The 11,661-nt window shown below is 42.4% G+C and overlaps 1 protein-coding gene across 1 annotated transcript; it reads right to left on the bottom strand.

Annotated features, from left to right (window-relative positions):
• Window positions 1-818: 818 nt before the first annotated feature.
• Window positions 819-10,542, bottom strand: LOC149451461 (general transcription factor II-I repeat domain-containing protein 2A-like). Its single transcript, XM_089690617.1, has 4 exons — window positions 10,092-10,542; window positions 9,614-9,810; window positions 8,968-9,192; window positions 819-1,082 (listed from the first exon to the last, which is right to left on the bottom strand). The coding sequence occupies exons 1-4, from the start codon at window positions 10,540-10,542 to the stop codon at window positions 819-821; spliced, it is 1,137 nt and encodes a 378-aa protein (XP_089546743.1).
• Window positions 10,543-11,661: the final 1,119 nt, after the last annotated feature.

The following is an 11,661-nucleotide window of genomic DNA, read 5'->3' as shown; positions in this document are numbered from 1 at the left end:
TAGGATTAAATAGAATCCCCTCTTTTCCCCTATTTTTGTGTCCCATTCAGTTTTTTTTGGGCTGGCCATCCTTAAGCTGCTGTACCTGCGATTTTGGATGAAAAACTTTCCTGGGGTAAATTTTCTTTTTACTCTCAGGAAAAGCTTTCTTTTTGTCAGCTGTATGCTCTAAAGCTTCCTGTAGTCCTGGACCAAAAAGTTTGTCACCTGAAAAGGGCAAGGCACAGATATGCAGTTTAGGTGCTGAATCCCCTGCCCAGGTTTTTAAACATAAGGCCTGCCTGGCTGAGATTATTGCGGCTAGCTTTACTGATTCTGCTGAGGCAGCCGTGAGAAAACTTACTGCCTTAAACAGTAAAGGCAAGGATTTTAAGATCTGCTGCCTTGAGATTCCTGCTGCCAAGTGAGTCTGCAACTGGGTAAGCCAGCACTCAAGGTTTCTGGCTACACAGATGGCCGATAGAGCCGGCTTAAGGCTAATAGATGAGGATTCTCATGCTCTATGCCAGGGGTCCTCAAACTTTTTAAACAGGGGGCCAGTTCACTGTCCCTCAGACCGTTGGAGGGCCGGACTATAGTTTAAAAAAAAACTATGAAGAAATTCCTATGCACACTGCACATATCTTATTTTGAAGTGAAAAAACAAAACGGGAACAAATACAATATTTAAAATGAAGAACAAGTGAAGTTTAATCAACAAACGTATTAGTATTTTAATGGGAACTATGGGCCTGCTTTGGCTAATGAGATGGTCAATGTCGGGTTCCATATTTGTCACTGCTAGTCGTAGCAAGTAATGCAAGTCTGCATCAGTTAGTCTAGATCTGGTTGGAGATTTCAGATGTTTCATTCGGGGAAAAAGTCTGTTCACAGACATAAGTGCTGCCAAAGATGGTTGCCATTTTGAGTGCATGGTTCCTGAGATTAGGATATGTCTCAGAGGGGAGAGATGCATAGAAATTAGGAAGGCTGCTTGACTTGAATGTGTCTTTTAGAGAGTCACAATTCTGCAGTTCAGCCAGTTCCATTTGGTAAATTGGATCCACAATTTCAATGTCAATAGAAAATGGGTTCCGGAAAAGCTGAATAGAAATCAGAATATAAATGCACTTTCTGTCAATTAAATTGGGTTTTCTTCTCCTTGGCTGTCTGTCACTGCCCAATGCGGGAGAACTGCTGGCAGCCCCTCCAGAGATCACTCTGTTACCACCCCTCTATCATTTACTCAGCGGTGCCGGCGCCACACTGACCAGATCTACATCCCCAGCACACAGGAATATCACTGGGGGTGGAGCCGAGGGGCAGGTGAGGGAGAGGCAGAGCCAGTCAAGCGCGGCAGTGCTGGTGGAATGAAAGAGAAAGTGAAAGTATGCAGGAGATGCCACCGTGCATCACAAATATTACAAAACACCCTGGATAAGGGGTGTCCAATCTTGGGACCCATCCTCGTTAAAAGGAAATCTTTTTAAACTCCCTGGAAAAAAGGGCTTCCTTTCAGGGTTTTCCCACTCCTGCTTAATGGTATCAACCAGAGAGCTGTGGACTGGAAAGACCCTACTCTTTTTGGCATGAAGACCATGCTTAGATAAGCAAACTTCCTCCTCTTTAATCTCCAAGGTTTCGTAGATAGCCTTCAGGAGGTCGTCCACATCTTCTAGGGCTAACTTGTATCTGGAACTTCTGGAGGCACTAGTTTTCTTCATCATTGTCCACCTCTGAACCTGAACCCGTCTGAGAAGAAGCAAGGGACCAAGGGTTCTCTGCTGGGTCCTCCTGCCTTGCTGATACTGCCGTAGTGGCCAACTGGGTCCAAGGGCCCAGCGATGTCTGCATCCTATCCAGCAAAAAAATATTCTTCCCAAATATATTAATATCTATGTGAAATACTACAATTTTGGCCACCTTCAATATATTTCAATAAAATACACACACACACATATATATATATACACACTGCGTTATTACAAAATATGAAAAAATATTTTTAAAAATACATTTCAAATATACTGTATGTGTTTAAAAATACAAATCTACATTTTTGGAATGCATTTAAAAATGTTAAAATTACTTTTAAATATATTCCTCAGATTTTTTCAACATATAAAAATGTAATATATTTCAGATATATATATATATATATATATATATATATATATATATATATATATATATATATATATATATATATATATATATTTTATATTATGGCCAGAATTGTAGTATTTCAAATATATGTCAATATATTTGGGAAGAATATTTTTTAAAATATATTTTTCTTCCATGTGGGTTAGATTAGGCCCAAACAGAGCACTGTCAATAAACTTAGAGGTTTTTACATACCTGTTGAAGTGTTCACAAAAGGAAGGGTGCACAAGTGAGGGCTGCAGGTATGTAGGAGTCTGGTACCCATGCAGACTGTAGGCCTCTGATTACAGGGATCCTAAATAAGAGAGCAAACAAATTGCAAAATGTCACATTTTGACCTCAGCTTAGTCCCAATGTATGCTGGAATTGTATTGTGTTGAGCACTATTGCACCATGCTGAAAAGGGAGTTGAGAGCTCATGCACACAAACACTCTGAACCATACAGCAAAAAAAAAAGGGCGTGCTTGGGTATCCACAAGTCACTGGTACAGCTAGCTGCCACCATTCTGTAGAAACCAATGTCTGGCTGAAATAAACAAGCTGTATATACATGATGACATGTATCAGTATATGCATACAGCCACTGTGTATTTCAGCTTGCCATTAATGTTTACTGGCAGCTAGATGTATACAGGGCCTGCGACTTACAGGGACCAAAACATGCCCAGACACAAATCTGAACTCAACCGAGCTATCCTGCCAGGAAGCTGTCACTGCAGATTGACAGTCGTAGGTGGCAGAGGCTTTCCTTGCCCTGAAGCTGCACATAAAGGGAGCCCTTGTAAACGTGGCTGTGGGGAATGCCTCTGCCACCTAGGCTTGGCTGTTGTCTTTGACAGCTTCGCGGCAGGATAGATTAGCCAAGTTTGGACATTTATCTAAACACACATGAGCTCATCCCTACTGTACAGCTCTAAGCGCCCATGTGCATGAGCCTTGTGAGTTTGTTACTGCAGTAAAATCAATAATTGATCCACTACAGCAAGAATAGATCCCTTCAGCATCAATAGACAGCCCCTCCATATCCAGCAAAGAGACAGCCCCATATATTGAAAGAAGCATCACCATATATTCAGCAAAGAGACATACCCAAATATCCAGCAAAGCGACAATCCCATATATTGAGCAAAAAGAGATCCCCAAATATGCAGCAAAGAGACATCCCTAAATATCCAGCAAAGTGAAATTTCAATGTGTTCAGCAAAGAGACATCCACAAATATTCTGCAAAAAGATGTCCCCAAATATCCTGTAAAGAGAGCCCCAAATACCCAGCAAAGAGACAGCCTCAAAGCGACATCCCTATATATTCAAAGATACATCCACATATATTCTGCAAAGAAACCTCAAATATTCAGCAATGAGATATCTCCATATATTGAGCAAAAGGTACATTCCCAAATATTTAGCAAGGAGACATGCCCAGTCCAATCTAACAGACAGTTCAGTCCAGAAAAGAGACAGCCCAGTCGAGGACAGTCCAACAAAGAAGCACCCCAGTCCAGGACAGCCCAATTCCGAAAACAGTTCAGTCCAGCAAAGAAAATACCATCCTGCAAAGAGACAGTTCAGTCTATTAACCACTTGCCTACCAGACACTTATACCCCCTTCCTTACCAGGCCAATTTTCAGCTTTCAGCGCTGCCGCACTTTGATTGACAATTGCACGGTCATGCAACATTGTACCCATATGAAATTTTGATCATTTTTTCCTCACAAATAGAGCTTTCTTTTGGTGGTATGTCCTCCCTGCTGGGCGCTTTACTTTTTGCGCTATAAATAAAAAAGTGCAAAAAATTTGAAAAAAAAAAAGTTTCTTTGTTTCTATTATAAAATTTTTCAAACAGGCATTTTTTCTCCTTCACTGATGTGCGTTGATGAGGCAGCACTGATGGGCACTGATAGGCGGCACTGATAGGCAGCACTGATGGGCACTGATAGGCAGTACTAATGAGGTGGCACGGATAGGCGACACTGATAGACAGCACTAATGAGGTGTCACGGATAGGCGGCACTAATATGTAGCACTGATAGGCGGCACTGATAGGTGACACTGATGATGGGTACTGATAGACGGCACTGACTGGCATCACTGCTGGGCACTGACTGGCGGCACCGACTGGCACAACCCCTGGGCACTGACTGGTGGCACTGACTGGCAGCACTGCTGGGCTGCACTGGTGGGTGGCACTGGTGGGCAGCACTGGTGGGTGGGCACAGGTGGGTGCCCTGGGGCACGCAGGAGAGCGCGTTCTGGGAGGACGTCATATGACGTCCACCCAGAACTGGCCGGCCGCAGTGAAGCCGTCATTCGGCTATCTGCGGTCGGCAGGTAGTTAAAGAAACAGTCCCATCCTGCAAAAGAGACAGTCCCATCCAGCAAAGAGACAGTTCAGTTTATTAAAGAGACAGTCCCATCCAGCAAAGAGACTGTTCAGTCTAGCAAAGACAGTCCCATCCCGCAAAGAGACATTGCAGCACATCAAAGAGCCAGTGCATCAAAGAAACAGTCACAGCAAACCCCATTCAGCAGCATTGTCACCATAAAACACAGCACACAACAGTCAACGGGAGGCTGGGGTGAGGAGGACAGGCTAGCTACCCATACCACCACCAGATCCAATAATCATCCATGTGGCCATACCACACTGCTCGCTTTCACACAGCGAGTGACTGGCCCTAAAATGGGCTTCTGCTCGGTCTGCAGGGAGAGGTGCAGTGGAGTGCAGATCATTCTGTCTTCAGCTCTCTGACTGCAGCTACTTGAACCCTCCGTGGCCATCTGCTTTGTTTCAGGCAGCAACCGCACTAAATGGCAGAGAGAGAGAGAGCTCTGGCGGAGATACCAGAACGCGGTTCCTGCGCATTCCACCAGAAAAAAGCCCTGCTTCCAAGGCATCTGTTTTTTCCTCGGTGCGCCCAGCAAGTACACATACAGCTTTATGCTTTAAACTCCTTCTTTTGTCAAATGATCACTTTACATTAATGGGTACATGCTCCTTAACAACAATGCGGTGCAGGTGGAGATGAAACCGCAGCATTTACCTGTGAAAAAGCAGAGAGGACATGATCATGGGCTGTGTTCAACTGCTGCTTCACACTCCAGCATAAAACACACTCGCGCAGAAACCTGTACCCCCGTCTGTGACTGTGCCCCCCGTCTACGACCTCCCCCAAGAGCTGGTCAGATGTAGTGACTTTTAGACAATGGCTCCATGATATGCTTCTCCAGTGATCAATGGAGCACCGTGCTGGGGAGGGGAAGGAAAACCTGGCTGTCTATCAGAGGCTCACCTGAGCAGCTGGGCCAGCTGTTTTTTTTATGATTTGTACTATTTAACATCAATATTTTCAGAGTTTTCTACACTCTGAACTGTCTCTGTAATCTCAGCTGACAGCTGTTTAGCCTATCAACTGAATACGGGTCACAGGATTGAAGAACAAAGTTCAATCCTGTGATCCACACTGCAGGTAGAGCCAAAAGAGATTTTTCCAGACCTATCCTTTAATAGTGTATAAATATTTGAAAAAGGTAAATAAATAATTGGAATATATTAAAAAAGCAATAAATAAAGACTAAAACACACACTATCAAGCACATTACATTTTATCCCAAAAAATATTTTTTAACCATTTCAATACCGGGCAATTTTACAGCTTCCTGCCCAGACCAATTTTCAGCTTTTAGTGCTGTCGCACTTTGAATGACAATTGTGCGGTCACGCAACATTGTACCCATATGAAATTTTTATCATTTTTTCCCCACAAATAGAGCTTTCTTTTGGTGGTAATTAATCACCCCGAGTTCTTTATTTTTTGCACTATAAATGAAAAAAGACCGAAAATTTAGAAACAAAATAAGGTTTTCTTTCTTTTTTTTTATAAAATTTAATAATTTTTCTTCATAAATTTAGGCAAAAATTTATACTGCTACATAACTTTGGTAAAAAAAAAACAAATCGGTGTATATTATTTAGTCTGTGTGAAAGTTATAAAGTCTACAAGCTATGGCACCAATCATTGCAAATCACACATGAAGCACTGAGGGCCTATTTCAATTCTCGAGGCCCTAACATGCTAGGAAAGTACAAATAGCCCCCAAAAGACCCCTTTTTGGAAAATAGACAGTCCAAAGTATTTAGTAAAAGACATGGTGAGTTATTTGAAGTTGTAATTTTTTCCCACAATTCTTTGGAAAATGAATAAATTATTTTTATTTTTTTTTCACACATAATTGCCAAAATAACAAGTTATTTCTCACACGTGGCATAGACATACTTGCAATTGCACCCCAAAACACATTCTGTTACATTTCCTGAGTATTGTGATACCACATGTGTGAGACATTTCCACAACCTGGCCACATACAGAGACCCAACATCCAAGTAGTACCTTCACACCTTGTAGGAGAATAGAGGTGGCATAAATTACACATCTAATTTTCTGACTACCTATCACAGTTTTGAAGGCCCTAGAGCACCAGGATGGTAGAAACACCCACAAAATGACCCCATTTTGGAAAGCAAACATCCCAAGGTATATTCTATAAGGCATAATGAGTCTTTTGAACATGTTATTTTTTTCCAAACGTTTTTAGAAAATGTGGAAAGAAAAATGAAAACTTTTTTTTCACACAAAGTTGTCAATTTCTAAGATATTTCTAACACACAGCATGTACATACCAAGAATTATGCCCCAAAATGCATTCTGCTACTCCTGAGTATGACGATACCACATGTGTGAGACTTTTCCGCAGCTTGACCACATACAGAGACCCAACATCCAAGTAGCACCTCCATGCATTCTAGGAGCATAAAAGGGGCATAAATTACACATCTAATTTCCTGACTCCCTATCACAGTTTTGAAGGCCCTGAAGCACCAGGACAGTGGAAGCACCCACAAAATGACCCCATTTTGGAAAGCAAACATCCCAAGGTATATTCTATCAGGCATAATGAGTCTTTTGAACATGTTATTTTTTTCCACAAGTTTTTAGAAAATGGAAAAAAATTAAAGTTTTTTTTTTTACACAAAGTTGTCAATTTATAGGATATTTCTTCTATACTCGAAAATACATTTTACTACTCCTCCTGAACATGACAATACCACATGTGAAACTTTTTCACAGCTAAAGAAAGGATAAGCAAAAGATTACCTATGGTTTTGGAGAGCATTGGACCAGGAAGCAGGCAACAGCAACAGGATTCGACCAGGCAGCAGGCAGGAATATGGTGGATAAACAAGCCAGGGTCAGAACAGGCAGCAGGCTGAGATCCAGGTAGAAGGAAGAAACATGGTCCATAAAAAGTCCTAGGTCAGTCCAGGCAGCAGGCAGAGATATGGTCAGCACAGCCAAAGTATTGGTCCAGGCAGCAGGCAGGAACATGGTCTGAAAAAGTCTTGGGTCAGTACAAGTAGCAAAAGGAGATATGGTCAGCACAGCCAAAATATTGGTCCAGACAACAGGCAGGAACATGGTCCATAAAAAGTCCTAGGTCTGTACAGGCAGCAAGCAGAGATATAATTAACACAGCCAAAGTATTGGTCCAGGCAACAGGCAGGAACATGGTCCGAAAGTTTTGGGTCAGTACAGGTAGCAAGAGGAGATATGGTCAGCACAGCCAAAGTATTGGTCCAGGCAGCAGACAGGAACATCAGGCTTAGGGCCTTGATCAGGTAGGACTGGGGCACAGGGGTAGAGGCTTCGTCTCACCCAATCTCTTCGAAGCCTCCGGACAAACAGACCCTATTCCGGGACTAACAAAACCCAGAGAAAACCAAAAACTGTTTTTTCTCTATTCTGAAGCCCCTCACATATGCAAGACCCCTGTGTTATCTTGAATCCCACTACTGCAGTAGAAGGGCAAAAGATCAATCCAAGCAGCAGGCAAAAAACATTGTCGATTTAACAGGCCAAGGTCAGTCCAGGAAGAAGGCATAAACGTGGTTGATAATCCAGACGGCAGGCAGAAGCATAGTCGATAAAAAAGCCATGGACAGTTTTGGTGGAAAGCAGAAATGTGGTGTAGAAGCAATTCAGTCGGCAAGCAGAGGCATTGTCGGTAAACAGGCCAGGGTCAGTTAAGGTAGAAGGCAGAGGCATGGTAAATCAAGGCAGTAGGCAAAAGATCAGCACAAAAAACAGCGCAAAAATTAAATACATAAAAATAATCACAAATAAATGTCCGTGCAAAGATATTTATATAATATTTCAAACATAAGTCCTTATTTTCCCAAACGGATTTTCAAAACAATGTTCCAAAATGTGCTTCCACCTAATCACCACGTGAAAAATAATATTGACCGCACTCACCAGATGGAGGTGAGCAATAAGCCTCATAGGATATAAGGGATCCTATAGCCCCTCAGGAGGAACTTAAATCGCCTTCACTCTGCTTAGATACAGCAATCGACTCCACTCTACTTCTCCATGGAATCCTCAATAGTGTGCAAGGAAAGAAAGGCTACATAGTGTAATACTGCCACTCAATACCATATAAATCAATAGAATAAGGACACTCACATGTTTCAATAAAATAACAGGCCTTGTTTAATAGCCTCAAAGGCTTCAAAGGAACAAGTTTCCAAATTGTAAATATAGGGATCTCACGCTTTAAGGATCACTGTAGAGGATGACCAGCTTTCCACCTCAAAAATGGCTGCTTGAACCGCAAAAGTCGGCGTGCGTTCCAAATACCGGAAGTGACGTAGGCCAAGAGGACGGCAGACCAGAAGTGCATCAATGCATTTCGCCCCACCCACAGGGCCCTGTCCGAATCTCTTGAAACCTGCCCTTATCCAGTTGGCGGTAAAAGTTCACAAGAGAGAGCTGTTGGTGACGACTGCGTAACTCGCTGTCACAATGCAGCTCAATGAGCTCAAGCTGCAGCTGATCTGGAGCATCATCGGGGTCAACAGAGAATGGAGAGGAGAAAAGGCTGATCTCATTTTCAATAGCTGCAAAATCTTGAAAGCGCTGTTTAAACTCTTCAGCCAGAGATACGATGTCTGCTGCATACCTGCTCATTTGCGCACTGATATTGTCCTGTGAAAACAATATGATACAAAATCCTCTTGCGCTCTTATGTAAGACAGTAGTGGAAAAAATATATCTGGCTCACACTAAATATTCAGCAGCTGCTAACATCCAATCCTATACCAAACAGGTGATTCTCACATACATATAAATAAATGATGTAGCGCTTAGACATAAACAAAGAATAATAAAGTGATCACCAAGTGGAATAACTATATACTCATTCCTAGCATGAGCCTTTGAATAGTGAAGCAATCCACATGTGCAGGAACAAACCAAAGTCCTTTATCCACACAAGCACTGCAAACAGTACACACGGGAAAGTCCAGTGATCCGTGTCACATTCCTCTTATGCATGCAAATCAAAGGAATGTGTATGAACCCACACACCCTCAAATGTGATCCAGAAGCGGCTAAAATGGCCTCTCACCTCCAACCTGCGACCCTGCAGGGCCACAGCGCTTTTTGTAAAATATACCACCACCAGAACTAGGATGAGCTCCTCACGATAATGTAACTTGAAGATGTTTCTACAGGACACAGCTTCCACCTCTCCTCTAATATCCTTGCGGGCCAATGAGCCAGATGGATCCCAGCTCAGATCCCCATAAGACAAAAGAAAATATCCTCCATAGTGCAGACCGTTTATTAAAACATATGAAAGAAGTAAAAAATACACTCACATGGGCAGAGTTTCATACAGCGTTTTCCCCATATGCTGGGTGTAGGCATAGACCTCAAAGGGTGTTCAAAGATGGCGCCACGCCGGAATTGTCCTGTGAAAAACTGTTCATTATTTCCTGCAATGCTGAAAAATGTATGGTATTGGGCTGTGTTTGTGACAAATGCCTTTGGAAAAGTTGCAGCTTTGTTTCAAAGGCCTTGAGGTGTGAACAAAGCTGGTTTACCACTGCATCTTTTCCCTGAAGACGTGTTTAGTACATTCAGATGCTTTGTTATGTCAACTAGAAACCCCAAATCAGCCAGCCAATTAAGATCAGATAGTTCTCGCATCGGTTGCCCCTTTGTTTCCAGGAATTCTTTGATTTCCTTTCTGAGAGAGTAAAAACGCTGCAGCGCAGACCCTCGACTGAGCCATCTTACATCGTTGTGATATAAAACATCTTCATATTCAGCCTGGATGTCCAGTAGAAACTGTTTAAACTGGCGGTGGCACAGAGCTTTAGCGCGAATAAAATTAATATTCTTTACAACCGGTTTCATAACATGATCATATTTGAGATATTTAGCACAGAGAACTTGCTGATGAATGATACAATGGAGTTTAATAGCTTCGCCTCCTTCTTCAATCACCTTGTTACAGATTAGGGTTGATAATCCACTTTGTTCACCAGCCATAGCAGGTGCCCCATCAGTAATAATCCCAGTAACTTTGTTCCAGGACAGTTTCATGTCATGTCATGTCATTGCAGAACTAACAGCAACAAATAAATCTTTTCCTCTTGTTTGATCCGTAAGGCTTTAGAGGTCAAGTAGCTCTTCAGTCACATTTATTTCATCGTCCACCCCTCTCAAAAAAATCAGCAACTGAGCTGTGTCAGATAGGTCTGTGCTTTCATCACAGGCTATTGAAAAGAAGTCAAAATCCTGTCCTTTGGACGTCAACTGGCTCTTAATATCTGATGAAATATCTTCAATTCTCCGTGCTACAGTGTTACAAGCCAGGCAAATGTTGGCAAACTCTTGCTTCTTCTCGGGACAGATATTCTCAACCATTTTCATAATGAACTCTTTAATAAATTCACCCTCAACAAAAGACTTGCAATTTTTAGCAATTAACGTTGTCACCTTATAGCTTGCCTTTGTGGCATTTTCATTTGACTCACGGGCTCTTGTGAAAAATCACTGTTGTGACATTAAAACCGCTTCAAGTTGCTTCAACTTTTCACTGCGGTCGCGCCCTGTTAGTTTGTCCTATGTGCTATGTCTCGTCTGGTAGTGTCTCTTGACATTAAATTCTTTATAAACGGCCACAGTCTCTTGACAAATCAGACAAACACAGTGATTCCGTATTTCAGTGAACAAAATATCCACTTTCAACCTTTCCTGGAAACGGCGGCCCTCACTGTCAACTTTCCTTTTTTTATTTATAGTCACCATTTTATAAATTGGCCAGAAGGGGAAGAGTGAATGGTGCAGTGCCAGAGTAAAAATGTGGCCCTTCTGGAAATACGTTTATGAGAGTAATATGGCAGGAATTACATTTTGGAGATCTGTTCCTTGTTCATATTTAGCAAGCATAATTCTGCATGATTCTGCTTCTGTTTGACCTTGGCAGGTGTAAGCGGAGTTATTTGACACGGTCAGACTCTCTGGTAGCAGCTCACACACTTCCACCACTCCACAGCGTCACAGATTCTGCTAGGTCAGGGCCCGACCTACCTCTGTCCAGCTCCCCGCATCCCAGCCCATGAAATGGCGGTCTGTCTCACACCCCAAATACAGCAGTCCCGCGGA

The sequence above is a fragment of the Staurois parvus genome, unplaced genomic scaffold (genome assembly GCF_062004578.1).
Source record: "Staurois parvus isolate SC_StPar_1 unplaced genomic scaffold, SC_StPar_1.0 ptg000538l, whole genome shotgun sequence".
In the NCBI taxonomy this organism is placed as follows: Eukaryota; Metazoa; Chordata; class Amphibia; order Anura; family Ranidae; genus Staurois; species Staurois parvus.
Note: the sequence above shows the minus strand (reverse complement) of the source record. Positions and strands in the feature narration are given on the sequence as shown.

What these genes read in the sequence shown, in the direction of transcription:
- LOC149451461 (XM_089690617.1), bottom strand. Translation starts at nt 10,542, where the DNA reads ATGGCTGGTGAACAAAGTGGATTATCAACCCTAATCTGTAACAAGGTG. An exon ending in TTCAGGGAAAAGATGCAGTG is followed by an intron (nt 9,811 to 10,091) that starts GTAAACCAGCTT and finishes TGCACTATGGAG; the next exon opens with GATATTTTCTTTTGTCTTAT. An exon ending in TGCAGGGTCGCAGGTTGGAG is followed by an intron (nt 9,193 to 9,613) that starts GTGAGAGGCCAT and finishes TTGTTTTCACAG; the next exon opens with GACAATATCAGTGCGCAAAT.